We start from the raw sequence: 16,750 nt of genomic DNA, 5'->3' as shown, positions 1-16,750 counted from the left end.
ATCGCAGAATAAAAAATATCGCAATGCTCAATTTTTCCAATATCGTGCAGCCCTAATATATAGTGTATATATAAACATCCTAAAGTGGTTTCTTTAGGTTGCAGTTGTGGCATTATGAATCGTAAAAATTTATTTATTGTTGTTATAGTCATTTCACTTATATATATATATATTTGAACCACACAAATATTTTTACAATATGTTCGAAATAAAAATCGAGTACTGATAACCATCTAAATCATATGGCTTGCACATTTACAATATTGATGTGTTTGAATCATGAAATGCTACTTTTACAGGATCCATATGCTCAGTGTTAAGTGCAATTTTTGACTACGTATTTACAATACAGTAATTTACTGCAAGAAGAATAAGAAGTTCCTTATAAAGGGAAACAAAAGCATTCTGCCTTTTGTGATGACCCGGGGAAAAAAGTCTTAAATAGCAGAGTGTACAACAAGAAACATCCGTACGGTGCAGTTTCTCTGCATCCGTCCGGGAAATACGATCAGTCCTTTCAATGGCGCATCCTTCCGTGGAATCAGTTTTCCTTTGCTGCATGTGTGTCTGCATGCGTGTTGTGTCTGTATGTGTGTGTGTTGAGCACAAAGCGAGTCTGCAGGGTCAGCGCGGTTGGCAGGTGTGGAGGTTTCGGCTTTCCGCTCCGGGTTTTTCTCTCTGGCCTCTGCAGGTCAGGCCGGAGCCGCAGTCGCAGCGCTGGAAGATCTCCAGACCGTGAGCTCCTTTCCTCCGGTGGCGCGTGCAAACTTGTCCCTCTGTCAGCACCGGCTTACAGATCCGTGACCAGAAGTGTCGAGCGCAGCAGAGCCCTTCCAGACAGTCTGAAGACCTCAGACACGTCTCACCCTCGCCTCCTGACAGAAAACAGACAGAGCAAACGTCAGATCTGCATTCAGAGACGTGCTGGAGAAGAGCAGCTTGAGAAGATCAGAAGATACTGTATGAGACCAGATGTGAAAGAGACTAGATGAGAAGAGACCAGAGTAAGAAAGATGAGAAAATTACGTCTAAAAAAAAGAGATAAGATATGATATAATATGATGTGAAAAATGTCTTTGTGAGGTGCATATAGAGAGAAGAAACAAAAAAGACTATAAGAAGAAACAAAAGGAGGAGAAATGAGAAAGCAAATGATAAAATGTAGAATGAGGAGACGAGACAAAATGAAGAAACAGTGAGACATGATGAAAAACATGAGGAAAAATAACAAGAACCGATAAATGAGAAGAAACAACTAGAGGAGATGAGATAATAAATTGAGAAGAAATTAGGACGGAACAAGAAACACATGGCAAAAGACAAAAAGAAGAAACAGTTGAGACATGTCGAGAAACAAGAGAAAAACAACAACAACAAGCAGATGAGAAGAAACAACTAGAAGATATTAGACCAGATTTGGTGAGTTGTAAAGAAAAGAAAAGACACAAAGAAATGAAACAGTAAGGAAAAAATAATATGAGACAATAAGGAGACAAAATGAGACATGACGACAGAGCAGATGAGAGCTAGAAGAGATGAGAGAGAAATTTAAGGAGAATATATTAAGGAAAAGAGGGAAGGAACTTAGAGAAAAAATGAAGCAAGAGGAGAAATGAGAAAAAATGAGATGATTTGAGAAGAAAACAGAAAAAGAGATGAGAAACAATGTAAGGAGAAATAAGAATAGAAGAGAAAAGATGATAAAAAAAGAGAAGACAAGAATATAGAAGTAGATGTTTCACAAGAAGTCAAGAAATGAGGCGGCGAGACAAAAGGAGAAAAAATGAGACATGACAAGAATCATTAGATTAAATAACAAAACAGATGAGAAAAAATGTCAACAGGGAAAGAAACTAAATGAGCTGGGAAAAAATAAATGTGAGGAGGAGGAGACGAAGAAATGAGACAATAAGGACAAAATAATATGAGACAATAAGGAGAAAAAGTGAGACATGACTAGAAATTAGATAAAATAATAAGAACAACAGATGAAAACTAGAAGAGACAGAAATTTGAGTAGAAATTATAAGAGGAAAGGAGCTTAGAGGAAAAAATGAGGAAGCAAGAGAAAACACAAGATGATTTGAGAAGAAAAAAAAAGATGAGAAGAAATGAGATGCAAATTGAGGAGAAATGATAATAGAACAGACAAGATGAAAAGAAAAGAGGAGACAAGAATATAGAACTATAGATGTTTCACAAAAAGTGGATAAATGAGAAAAGAAATGAGGAGGTGAGACAAAAAGGAGAAACAGTGAGACATGAGAAGAATCATTAGATTAAAGAGCAAAGCAGATGAGACGACATGATAAAAAGGTAAGAAACTAAATGAGATATGACAAAATATAGGAGGAGATATGAAATGAGACAAAAAGAGAAATAATTGAGACAAGATGAATTGAAAACAGGAGAAAAGACAAGAAACTAAATATAAAAAAGTTGAGAAGAAATAAAAGACAAGAAACGAGTGAAGAAATGTGAAGAGATCGGATGAGGAGCAAATATGAGACTACAAGAAACAAGGCAAGAAGAAGATCAGAAACTTGAAAAGAAGAGATAAGATGAGAAGAAATGAAAGACAACACAAGAAGAAAAGACACACGAGAAGAGACAAGATATGAAATGAAGAGTCAGATCAAGTGAAAAAACAAGATGAGACAAGGAGAAATGAGAAAAGAAATGTGAAGAAACAAAACAAAAGTAAAGAGAGAAGAACAGAGACAAAAGGTGAAGAAAGAAGTTTAGACAAGAGGAGATACCCAAGGAGAAACATGACAGAAATAACTTAAAAGAGACAAGATGAGGAGAGAAAGGTGTAATCAAGAAGAGAATAGACAGATTTGAGACCTTTCTGTGTCTGCTGTGGTTTTGACAGGACTGTGGTTCTCCTGGGATGTGTGAAGTTCTGCCCACGTGTTACAGCCACACCAGACACATCTGTGTTGCCACCCGGTGGACTGGCGTCAGCAGACCCGACAGCAGCTGCATCAGCAAGCTGACACACACCTGAGAAAGAAACACGATAGGAGAAATGAACATTCATGCATGCTGTTGAATAAACTAGTTCCAAGACACAAAAAAAGATCCTGCGTTTGTACCGTTGATGCATCGGTTTCCAGCGCAGCACATTCCGTCACGAGCGCAGCGCTTCCTCCGCTTGCGGCACGACAGACAAACTCCACGCGAGCCGTTACAAAACTCACCGATGCTGCACTCCGAGTCAGCGGAGCAGTGCGGAGACTGTGGAAAAGCAAATCACACACACTTAATTTAACCCTTCAACAGGCATCACAACCACCTGGTTAACCCCTTTTTTAATAGAATGCACCCTAAAGTGATAGTTCACCCAAAAATTACAGTTCTGTCATCGTTTACTCACACTTTTACTTGCATCAAAACTTTGAGTTTCTTTCTTTTGCTGAGCACAAAAGAAGATATTTTGAAAAATGTTGTAATCGTTGACTTCCATAGTATTTGTTTTATAGATGTCAATAGTTACAGGTCTCCATTTTTCAAACAATCTTCTTTTGTGTTCAACAAGACAGAGACTCGTAAAGGTTTGGAACCACTTGAGGGAAAGTAAATAGTGAGTAAATATTTAACTTTACCTTAAAATCCTTTAATGCGCTCATTTATAGCACTTAAAATAAGCTGAAAAAATAAGATTAGATTTGCTAAAAAAAGAAAAAGAGTAAGTGGTTGCAAACAATTTATACGGGCTGATTTTAAACAAATTAGGTTGACCATTATTAAATTTAATTTGTTTTAATTCAGCTCATATATTTTTTGTTACCACTTACTTTTAAAAATAAGTAAATCCATGAAAATTTAGAAAGAGTTAAGAACGATCTCTAAATAAGTCCTCTTTTAAATCCTCGTGGTTTTTTCATCATCCTGAGAGTGCACGTACCGGCGGAGCGTCGCTGTCTACGGTGCCGGTGACCCGCGGGCTCGCGCTCACCGCGTCACTCGGGCTGGATGCTGCGGGCAGATGCCTGATGGAGTTCCGTAACACAGATCCAACTTGAGCATCCGCTGTGATTCCTCCCCAAACCGCGAGATACACAGTCAAAACGGCGAGCAGTGACAGCATGTTCCTCATGATCTCCTCTGCCAGTGTGTCACGCGTATTGTCCAAACTCCACAGCACTTCATGCGTTTCCAAGAGTTTTATACACGCGGGACTGTTTGTATATTCCCGCCCCTTTTAAATGACTGTCAAACACGCTCCCCAGAACACCACCTCCCCTCCCCTCCCCTCCTCGCCTGCGCAGACCTGCTGCTGGAGACATTTTCTTCTGCGCATACAAGAAAATTACTCCAGATCATACCTGGGCATTTTATCTTGAAGTAATTGGTTTATAAAAATCTAATACAAGTGACAATGCCCAGGTCTGATAGTCAACATAAGTCTACATTATTTTGCTGTTAGTCCGCATAAATGTTATAAATAGCCTATAATACAATTGATTATGAATGTATATTCAATAGTGATTTTATTGAGTCTTCTACATTTTATTGTCTCATTGTAAAGTTTCATATACTGTATAAATATATAATTTATCAAAATATAATAATATAATAATAATAATAACAAATTATTATTATTATATGATTATGATTATTATTACTATTATTATTATTATTGGTATTATCATCATCAGCATCATTATTATTATTATTATTATTATTATTATTATTATTATTATTATTATTATGGTTGTTGTTATTATTATTATGATTATTGTAATGATTATTATTATTATTAATAATAATAATAATAGTAATAATAATAATAATAGTTGTTGTTGTTGTTGTTGTTGTTATTATTATTATTATTATTACTAATATAATTATTATTATTACTATTTTGACAGAATTGAGTTAACCGGTCTGTAAAAGCACCAAGTTTCTAAATGGCACCTTTTGGAAAATGAGTTACCCTTCCTTGCTCCAGATGCTTTGCAAACCAGGCTCATGAATATTAACCAACCACGCCGAATACAGTTGCGAAACCTCATGAATATTGCCAAGCCACGCCCATCTCGTAATTGGGATTGTTGAATTTCTGCTGCGTCTTTCGCAATAGCTGTGCGTAATTACCGTCGCGCCCCCTCAGAAACAGACTGACAACTTAAAGTGCTCAAAGTGGAATTTAAAGGATATCATTATACACGACTGTACCTGTCCGCAGACCTCCGTAAACTGGGTCTAGAGCTTAAACCTGATCGTTTTTCTGTCAGCACATAAAAATAATATGCACGTTAATGCATCACGTGTTTATCTAAATTACTGCAATAAAAAAACACGCCTTCCTCTTCAATTAAATGAAATGCATCTTCTTCTATGGTAAAACAGCAGGGTTTATTAGCCCATTATAATATGAAGCTTGCATTTCAACACCTAATTGTCTAAGTTCATACACTGTAAAACCCAATAAGTTAGGGTAACTCAAACCATTTCAAGAAACCCATTGCAACAAACCATTTGAGTTCGAAAACCAATTCTAATGAGTACTGTGAACTTAATCCGTTTGAGTAAACCGAGCAATTAGAGCACTGTACAACCCAGTGAATAAAGAGAACTTAAATCAACTGGGTACTGTAAAACCCAATAAGTTAAGGCAACTCAAACCGTTTGAGGAAACCGATTGCTACAAACCATTTGAGTTAAAAAAAATAATAATAATAATCAATATGAGTGGTGTGAACCTACTCAATTTAAGTTGAAGTAAGGAGGTATTTAATTAACTCATTACCTTCAACACTGAGTTCAAAACTCTTTTTAAATGTGTAGAATTAACTTTCTGTAAATTTAACTACACTCATTTACTTTGATAAAGTTGACTGTTGGGTTTTACAGTGTATGACAATACTTGCTAATATTTGTCTGATTATTTATCTAAATTGGCCTTTTAAAGATTCTTTACAAGACTACTGCTTCTTTACAAGTCATATAGTATCATTTCTGTTAGAAAAAACGTTTTTGTTTGTTTGTTTGTTTGTTTGTGTTTGTTTGCATTATTACAAAACACATTTTTGGAACTACCAGTTACTATGAGTAACTATTATATGAGTGAATTGTAGACTATTTTTGTCATTCATACACTGTAAAGAATTAATTAGTGTTAGGATTGGGAAAACATGAAGGGATTAAGTTAATTTATTAGTTTTACCATTTTAAGCATTGAACAGAAACAACTTGTTGTGTTGTGTTGTTTCAGTTCATTTTAAATAAGGAAGTGAGAACAAACATCATTTTTGAGTGTATTCTATACTAAATGTTTTGTAGAAAGCTCACATTAATGCTTTTCTGATCATTCTACGTCCTTTAATTCAGCATTATTTATTTATTATTGTTATTTTTATTTTCAACATTGTTTTTTTCAGTAGGCTACTGAGCAGTTTGTTATTAGATATAGATGATGATTAGAGATTACAGATATGTTGAACTTATTCAAAGCAATTAATTGGCTTTATTATTATTATTATTTTTTAAGTGAGTACATTTAGCAGAAATATTAAAATCAAGTTGTCATCTTCCAAGTTACAACGGCTTCACTTTATTTTTTAAGTCATCTTGTTGCTTTTAAGGCAATGTGTTTACTTACTTTTTGATATTGTGAGATGGTCTGAAGTTATTTTCGAGGTCTTCAGATGACTGCTGTTTGTTTTAATCTCAAATTAAACAGTGGACTGCTGCCCTCTACAGATCACCGGGCTTCATTGAAAAGTTCAAAATATTTAAATATGACGTTTCCTTATTTCAGCAGCTTGACGTTTAGTAGAGGCAATCCACATACTTCTTTGCCAAACATAAATCATATTTTTTTCATATGAATGATTAACAGACAGTTAATTTGTGTCACCACCTAGGAGGGAAAAAATAACAAAGACTGACAGGGTCATAACTGCAGCCATTTACCGCTGTGGCTGCAGTACACCCAGCTGCCACCAGGTAATGGCGAATCAACAATACATCAGAGACGCACCTGCGTTTTTAACTACTGAAAGATTGCAAGGGTGAAACTTCATACAGGAATATGGGCTCATTTAATTCCGCCAAAATATATAAAGATATCAATAGGACAAGAACACATAATTTGAAGGGCCTGCATTTATTTAACCCTTGCAGACCTTGTACAAGTCTTGTAGATGTTTTTTTTTTTTTGGCTGAAAATATTAGAGAAAATATTGGAGAAAAAAACTTAAAAATAATGCTCTCTTTAAATTGATGAGTAAATAACTAATGTTCTCCACTGCTGGAGACATTATAAGTGCTCAGAGGAGTCTGGGCTCACCTTTCTGAGCATTCCGATCAGTTACTGTTCTTGAAGAAAATATATTAATCTAGTGGGAATGCAAGATTTTGCATGATTAAAAGTAAACCAGGGCTGAGCATAAAATACATCAAATAAGTTGGCCAAGTTGTAATAAGTGTCTTTAGTTTACCGATAACTAGAAAGCAATAAATTGCTATTTTGACTGTTTTCTAACATACAGTTGAAGTCAGAATTATCAGCCCCCCTGTTTATTTTTTCCCCAATTTCTGTTTACCAGAGAGCAGATTTTTTTCCAACACATTTCTAAACATAATAATTTTAATAACTCATCTCTAATAACTGATTTATTTTATCTTTGTCATGATGACAGTAAATAAAATTTTACTAGATATTTTCCGAGACTCTTCTATACAGCTTAAACTTAACTAGGTTAATTAGGCAGGTTAGGGTAATTAGACAAGTTATTGTATAATGATGGTATCTGGAAGGATGGTATCTGTAGCCTATCAAACAAAGTATAGCTCAAGGGGGTATAGCCCCCTTGTATAGCTCAACTTTGACCTTAAAATGTTTTTTTTTAATTGAGATGCTGCTGCTCTGACTAATTCAGAGATGAACCCTTTCAGTCACAAACATATCTCTGCATTTTTCAGTTTGTTGGACAGCTGTGTGCTTGTTTTACAAAGCTGCAATAAACACGTGCTTCTAATGAAAGAAATGCATCTTATAACTTTTTGGTGCATTTTTTACCCTTTATTTACAAAATCTTTGATATTGATATCTCATGGTTGGTTTTCTTGTGATCAAATTTCTTATTACACAGCCATGTACTATGAATCATTGACAGTTGGTAAATACACTGCAAAAATTCTTTCCTTTTTTATTGTTTTTGTCTTGATTCTAGTCCAAATTTGTAAAAATTCTTAAAGAATAAACATTTTGTAGACAGATTATCAGTCAAAATGATGTGGGCTTTTCATTAAAAAGCTAAATAATCTGCCAATTTGAGTAAGTAAAAGAATATTGGTTTTAAATAAGATTATTTGACTTATCTCTCTATCAGATTAATTTGTTTGCTTTAGAGAAAAAAAATCACCTAATTCAGAATTATTTCTGAAAACTGAATTTCTTTTATAGATATTTAGTAATATGCTAGATATGCAAATATGTCTAGAAAATGCTTCTTGATTTAATTTGATTTTGATTTAGATAGAGTTTTTTTTTTAGATATTTGAACTAGAAAATACAAAAAACTAAATGTAAGTAAAGCATTTCTTGCAGTGGTAACATTTAAATCTATTTTAAAAATAGATCTGTATCTTTATTTCCGCTATTCATGACTGGTGGAATCTTGACTGAATGATAATAAGAAGAATGCTATTAGCTGCTTCTAGCCATGTTTATTTTTGTCAACATTAATTACAGCTGAGATTAATGTTTTGTGTCTAAATGTGTGTCAAGTAGTCTTTTAAAAGGTGGGATCAATAGGCAGTGGTTTCTGCAGAATATCTAGAATTGTCTTAAAGGTCCAGTGAAATTAAAATAACATTATTTAGATATTAGTAGCAGTATGTTAGACTTCAAGAATATCTATACGCTAGTGTGGTACAAAACAATGACCATATTCACATTTGGAAAATGTAAAACCGATATAAAGATGTAAAACTTGCAGTTTGTCACTTTCGCCTAAATTAATCTTTTTTTTTTTACATCACCTCATACTTCAGTTTCTCATCAAATCTTCTGACCAATCAAATGCTCCCTAGTGTCTGACATGCACTGTGAAAAGTAATGGTGCTTCAAGTACCCTGTTGAGTACTCAAGGAACTTCAAAATGTATTTTAAGTGCCTCAAAAGCTCTCACAAAGGGGTTCCTTGAGGAACCACCACTGACAGTCTTTGCAGTACTTGCAGGACCCTTTTGCAGTAACTGGGATCCTAAAAGCACTTTTTGTCAATACTGAGGTTCTGGAGTCACTGTTTCCTTACACTAAGACCTCGAAGCATTTTGAAAGTTATTGGAGGAACTCAAATTTAAAAAAAGAGTTACTGTAAGATCTGTAAACTTATATAATGGTTCCTGGTAGATCTCTCTTCTAAAAGCTAGCACTTAAAGGAACCAAGAGATTTTTTTTGTCATAATTAAATAGGACAATTGTGGAGACCAGAAAATGAGATGGATGTTCATTTACTTAATATTTTCTTATTTATTTATGCCCCACCCCCTTCAGGACACTTCTCATTGGCTGTTCATTTGTTGAGCTCAACCACTCTCACTGGCAGAGCTGTAAGGAAACAAAACTCTATTGGCTCTTTTTAAAGGGAAGGAGCTTCTCTATACCCCTCTCTTCATGTTTCAGTTGAGATTAAGTCAAACATTGAATATAAATGCACATTTCAACGCACTTCTTGGGTCCTTAAAACATATTTTTTGATGTAAGCAACACAGCAGCAAATAAAATTGATAGTGCGTGTTTTAAATTTAAAGTGTGCGAATAATCAAGGATTGACGATAATTTGTCATATTGTTTGCACCAAGGGGGTCCAAAATATAATTCTGCTTAGGGCCCCCTGAAGGCTTGGGCCGGCCCTGACTCACTGTAAATGATATTTAGAACCATTGCTGTAAACAAACAGGTGCCTGGCCAAAGTGATATTTTACATATAAATGTGCAGTTTACCACATAGCATTCTCACAGTATGGAAAGTATTAATTACTATACTGTTACTATGCTAATAATTATGTGAACATCCACATTCTGTCATTCTAAAATTACATTTTGTGATCCAACAGGATTAGTGTTTTTGAAAATGACAGTATTATGGTGACATTTTGAATATGAATTTGATATAGGCTTAATATTGACATTGCTGTTTTATATTTTTAACATACAGGGCCATTGGAAAACCACACAGCCACAATGAAGATGGGAATCCTTGAAACAGAACGCAGCAGCAGCAGCATGAACTTTAAGAGCCCTGTCAACTGTGCTGAATGACCATTACAAATGTGATTTCATAAGTTCAGATTATCTTTTGTAGAATGAAAGTATTCAGGTGACAACCATAAACAATGGTTAAAGTAACCTCACAAAAATACTCACATTTCATGCTGTTTTTTATTTTTATTTTTTTATTTTTGCATATATTTGGGATATATATGAAGTACACTTCAGCTCTATGTATTGACCTTATTCCTCACGTAAGAGCAGGCGCAGCCATTTGAGTCTTTTTGGCTTGAGATTTCCGCTCTCATTCACTTCCATTGATTTTTAGACGTTAAAACAGCTTGTTATGATGCTTAATGTTGCAAACTGATATTTTCTTATTATATTATTCTGCTTTGTCTGTAGAGTCATAAACACACTAGTTTGTAGAGCAAGTAGTTTGTCTGTTTTCTGCTGTTTATTATTGCTAGTCATTTCTCCCATAGGGCTCTGAATCAGATGTTCTAAAACAAATCGCAAAGACGAGGGCACTTCCACCTTAAAGAATGAGGTCAATATCAGGAGAAATGAACATGCTAGAATTTATACGGTACACTTTGTTGAAATGTGTAATGTATTTGTTATTCTACAGTACTTTTACAATAGTGTCTCTTTAATAAAAAAAGATAAATAAATGTGGCAGTGTTTAGTGTATTATGATTTTGTATATTCTATTATTCATTTTCTTTCAGGACAACGAGGAATAAACAATTCATTAAAGTTGCTTTAGCATTGTTTACCAAAATACAATTTACCAATATAAATTTTTGAATTAGGTGAAACCAAAAAAGCTTGCTACACACTATCTAAAATATTCAATTGGGCCAATAACATGATTGGGCAGACTTGATGGTTTTTTTAATTGGCTCAACATATTATTTCTCATTGAGCCAATGTTGACAGGCTGTTGCCACAATTGAATTTAGATGTGACCAGTCACTAGAAAGTTTAGTTTGGGGAGTAAATTATATTTAAATTTATTTAAATCAATATTATCTTTATTCATTTTTACAGCGTATAAATAATCAGATTTTTTATTTATAACATAATTGTAAATATTATACAATCAAAACATTTCTTAAATTATTTTAATATTTGTTTTATTAATTGAATGTTTTTATTATTATGACTATTATTATTATGGCTTATATTACAGTTTTATTATAGTTTTCATAATGCAATTTGTGGTGGATTGTTTTGAAAATCAGGTTAAAAGGGTAATAATAATTCCAGAATTGTTACTTTTATTTATAAATTATAACTTGATAAAAATCAACATAATAGAGGAAAAAGAAAAGAATTGCAGCCTCTTTTATATGTATTAAATAACAAATTTATTAATTGATTCATTTATTATGATGGTTGCTTCCACGAATCCTGCGACTTCCACATCTTCAGGTGATTCTGTTGTACATCTGCTGTCCAGAATCAGCTGGTTTGTCTTAGTCGGGCATCTCCGCTGAGACCAGTCCACTATGGGTGACCCTACCGGTATCTGTGAAGTACCAGTGGCGAAGCTCTCAGCATCACTGATGCACACAAGCCCTCACAGCACGTCAAGCTGCAAACCACGTGAGGGACCCTAACCTAACCTACCCTAACCTAACAGACACCGCAAATCACTAAACACATCGAAACTCTCAGAAGAGTCCAGCGACCGACCAGCAACACGAGAACAACCGCACAGAAAACCTCGACAACCGCGCAGAAGACCACCTGAAACATCCTAAAGACCACCGAGCAAACCAAGAGCTTCAAGTCAACAACACCAAGAATCAATATAAACAACCAATTGATGAAACAAAACATGCAAAAGGAAACTTACTGTGAACTTGCTCTACAACTATGTACACTATATACATACGCAGGCCTGCAGTGTGGTTCGGGACACTGTGAAGACTCAGCGTCTGGCCCTCTTTCTGCTGGGCTTCCTAGGCAGTGGCTCTCCACTGATGTCCACATGGACTCGAGGAGCCATGCTGTTCGGTCTGGATCCACATCTGTGTTCTGTAATGAGGATTCGTCCATCAGCCTGTACCGTCTCCTCCATTACAGGACACCTGAGTGCCTCCCACAGCCGCTGCTTGATCTCCAGGCCCAGCTGAAGGCTGTAGGGACGACTCTTGATCATGGGCTCCACCACAGATCGGTAGATGTCCTGGTAGGCCTGAACGCTGTAGCCATGGATAGAGAGTGGCTCCTCCTGCTGTCCCACGTCCACTGAAGGCACCGAGGATGCTGGACGGATGTGGGGAAGGACAGCCGCGTTCTCCAGGTGACGCTCCTCCAGACCTGGGGAAGAGACACAGCTGTAAGTATGATCCAACCTGATCACAGCTGCAGGATCCTGAACAGACGGGACACCCTCCAGCAGGAAGTCCTTCAGGTGTGCTGGAAGACTCCTGGTTCGTCTGAGGCGCCGCTGCTCCATGAATATCAACTTTCCAAATCAGACAATCTGATGAAACTTGTCAAACTGGAGAGTTCAAAGAGCTCAAGTGATCAGATTCAGAGAGATGTGTTGATTTCAGTGTAAACTCAGGTTGCCGTGGTGACAGAATATTGGAGTCTTTTAAATGTAAACAACACTTGATCAGCAGAAAGTCAATCAGAGCAGTAGAGGAGTTCTTCTCTATTGCTTCTCTATTACACATTTTGTCATTTTTACACTAAAATAAGTAAATATAGTGTGAACTAAACTAAATGTGTAAAACAGAAACATTAACACTTTCAGTTAAATTTGATTAAAATCAGTTGGGGTAAGCAGATATCCTGATAATTATTAATATTATTATTTTATCATAACTAGGTCTAGATCCCAAAATAATAATAAAAACGAAAACATACATACAATTTTGTCTTTATTTATTTATTTATTTATTTATTTTCATAACAGTTTTTTATCAAATTTTGTTGCAATCAATCAAACTTTATTTAACCAAATTTCAAATACGTTTTTTTTTTATCTGATCATATTTTTGCATTAATTATTTCATTATTAGATTATATAAAACAAAATTACACTGTAAATAAAATAACTGTGGACAATGACAATTAAATATTGACTCAACAAATGACTTCACAATAATAAGCCCCAAACGAAAAAAAAAAACACATTATTAATTTTAGCTGATGGCCTGAAGTTAAAATTACAAATATATATTCACAAAAACATATTGAATTGTGCTTTGTCAATTTATCAAACAGAAGTGAAATAGTATTTGTGTTTGGCGAACAAACCTTGCAGCAAAAGCGCGTGTACGCATGCGCGTGAGAGTCGTTTATTGGATCAGGTTTAAATTCCAGCGCAGCAATGGCAGAGCTCCTCCGACACATCATATTCAGGCGATTTTCCTTCATCAAAGTTATGGTGAGTAGTGAATTCTGCATTTATTGAATCGTTTTTAAGTTTAGCCAAATGCAAGTCTCAGTAATTCCTGACATAAAACGAAAAGCATGGGTATTACGATAGCCTGCCGCTCCATCATAATGTTGTACATTAGCACGTTAACGTTAATTACATACATTGCTCTGACTAATGTTACCGGTTGTCAGTTCTACCGTAGCCTTATTTATTTTTCTATAAAACAAAATATTATGTAAAACACAAGTCTGCCTTATTGATTTCAACTGGAAAATATTAAACATTGATTTGGAGTTGTTCTTAAAGGGATAGTTCACCCCCAAAATAAATGGTAACTTTCTTTCTTCTGTTGAACACTAAATGCCATATTTTGAAGAAAGCTGAAACCTGTAACCATTTATTTCCATAGTAGAAAAAACAAATACTATGGAAGTCAATGGTTACAGGTTTTCAGCTTTCTTTAAAATATATTATTTACAGAAGATAGAAAGAAAAACAGGTTTGGAATAAGTGAAGGGAGAATAAATTATGACAGAAGTTTCAGTTTTGTGTGAAAGAAAACCTGTTTTTTGTCTTCTGCTGTTATTTACTCTCTGTAATTGGTAATTGGTATAATTGTAATTTGGCCTGGCCAAAGTGATATTTTAAATATAAATGTGCAGTTTACCACATAGCATTCTCACAGTATGGAAAGTATTAATTACTATACTGTTGCTATGCTAATAATTATGTGAACATCCACATTCTGTCATTCTAAAATTACATTTTGTGATCCAACAGGATTAGTGTTTTTGAAAATGACACAGTATTATGGTGACATTTGAATATGTATTTGATATAGGCTTAATATTGACATTGCTGTTTTATATTTTTAACATACAGGGCCATTGGAAAACCACACAGCCACAATGAAGATGGGAATCCTTGAAACAGAACGCAGCAGCAGCAGCATGAACTTTAAGAGCCCTGTCAACTGTGCTGAATGTCTGCTGTCCTGGAAGAGGAGATGGTGCTCGACAATAGGAGACTTTATCAATGCATCTTTTATGCTTTTGGATTATAGTATCTACTCAACCTGGAATACAATGACTAAATAGGTTTACATGGTAAATATTTGAAACAGATGCAGCTTTATGTGCTTAAAGTTTCTTTTGATGATTTCTTTTTTCACTTTTCTTGAAATATTTGTGAGTTTTTTTCTGTTCTGGAATCATCTGTCAACTAGGTAAAGTAACCCATTGTTTAGATTTGATGGTGTTTTTGACATTTTAATATTCATTCATAAATTTTCCTTCAGCTTAGTCTCGTGTTTATCAGGGGGCGCCACAGCGGAATGAACCGTTCATTTTTATATGCAAATATATTTAATGTTTAATGTTAATGAATGGGTTTAACCATTAAAAATATGATTTCATAAGTTCAGATTATCTTTTGTAGAATGAAAGTATTCAGGTGACAACACTAAACAATGGTGAAAGTAACCTCACAAAAATACTCACATTTTATGCTGTTTTTTTTTTTTTTTTTTGCATTTTTGCATATATTTGGGATATATATGAAGTACACTTCAGCTCTATGTATTGACCTTATTCCTCACGTAAGAGCAGGCGCAGCCATTTGAGTCTTTTTGGCTTGAGATTTCCGCTCTCATTCACTTCCATTGATTTTTAGACGTTAAAACAGCTTGTTATGATGCTTAATGTTGCAAATTGATATTTTCTTATTATATTATTCTGCTTTGTCTGTAGAGTCATAAACACACTAGTTTGTAGAGCAAGTAGTTTGTCTGTTTGCTGCTGTTTATTATTGCTAGTCATTTCTCCCATAGGGCTCTGAATCAGATGTTCTAAAACAAATCGCAAAGACGAGGGCACTTCCACCTTAAAGAATGAGGTCAATATCAGGAGAAATGAACATGCTAGAATTTATACGGTACACTTTGTTGAAATGTGTAATGTATTTGTTATTCTAAAGTACTTTTACAATAATGTCTCTTTAATAAAAAAAGATAAATAAATGTGGCAGTGTTTAGTGTATTATGATTTTGTATATTCTATTATTCATTTTCTTTCAGGACAACGAGGAATAAACCAATTCAGTAAAGTTGCTTTAGCATTGTTTACTAAAATACAATTTACCAATATAAATTTTTAAATTAGGTGAAACCAAAAAAGCTTGCTACACACTATCTAAAATATTCAATTGGGCCAATAACATGATTGGGCAGACTTGATGGTTTTTTTAATTGGCTCAACATATTATTTCTCATTGAGCCAATGTTGACAGGCTGTTGCCACAATTGAATTTAGATGTGACCAGTCACTAGAAAGTTTAGTTTGGGGAGTAAATTATATTTAAATTTATTTAAATCAATATTATATTTATTCATTTTTACAGCGTATAAATAATCAGATTTTTTATTTATAACATAATTGTAAATATTATACAATCAAAACATTTCTTAAATTATTTTAATATTTGTTTTATTAATTGAATGTTTTTATTATTATGACTATTATTATTATGGCTTATATTACAGTTTTATTATAGTTTTCATAGTGCAATTTGTGGTGGATTGTTTTGAAAATCAGGTTAAAAGGGTAATAATAATTCCAGAATTGTTACTTTTATTTATAAATTATAACTTGATAAAAATCAACATAATAGAGGAAAAAGAAAAGAATTGCAGCCTCTTTTATATGTATTAAATAACAAATTTATTAATTGATTCATTTATTATGATGGTTGCTTCCACGAATCCTGCGACTTCCACATCTTCAGGTGATTCTGTTGTACATCTGCTGTCCAGAATCAGCTGGTTTGTCTTAGTCGGGCATCTCCGCTGAGACCAGTCCACTATGGGTGACCCTACCGGTATCTGTGAAGTACCAGTGGCGAAGCTCTCAGCATCACTGATGCACACAAGCCCTCACAGCACGTCAAGCTGCAAACCACGTGAGGGACCCTAACCTAACCTACCCTACCCTAACAGACACCGCAAATCACTAAACACATCGAAACTCTCAGAAGAGTCCAGCGACCGACCAGCAACACGAGAACAACCGCACAGAAAACCTCGACAACCACGCAGAAGACCACCTGAAACATCCTGAAGAC

At 34.7% G+C, this 16,750-nt stretch overlaps 1 protein-coding gene and 1 long non-coding RNA gene across 3 annotated transcripts in view; one reads left to right on the top strand and one right to left on the bottom strand.

The window, feature by feature from the left end:
• The window catches only part of LOC141377057 (uncharacterized), a 101,686-nt gene extending 90,994 nt beyond the window's left edge, over positions 1 to 10,692 (top strand). Inside the window, exon 5 of the long non-coding RNA XR_015506352.1 lies at positions 10,178 to 10,692. This is a non-coding gene — a long non-coding RNA (uncharacterized LOC141377057). The remainder of the gene's footprint in view (positions 1 to 10,177) is intronic.
• Positions 113 to 12,243, bottom strand: dkk1a (dickkopf WNT signaling pathway inhibitor 1a). 2 transcript variants are annotated; one of them, NM_001281800.2, is given in 4 exon segments: positions 113 to 875; positions 2,848 to 3,006; positions 3,099 to 3,240; positions 3,911 to 4,128. In NM_001281800.2, coding segments are annotated over 4 exon segments (744 nt in total). In that variant the 5' UTR covers positions 4,103 to 4,128; the 3' UTR covers positions 113 to 624.
• Between the last annotated feature and the right edge of the window lie 4,507 nt (positions 12,244 to 16,750).

Source organism: Danio rerio, chromosome 13 (assembly GCF_052040795.2).
Source record: "Danio rerio strain M-AB ecotype USA chromosome 13, GRCz13ab, whole genome shotgun sequence".
NCBI classification, from domain to species: domain Eukaryota; kingdom Metazoa; phylum Chordata; class Actinopteri; order Cypriniformes; family Danionidae; genus Danio; species Danio rerio.
The sequence above is the reverse complement of the archived record's forward strand: the minus strand, read 5'-3'. Positions and strand labels throughout refer to the sequence as shown.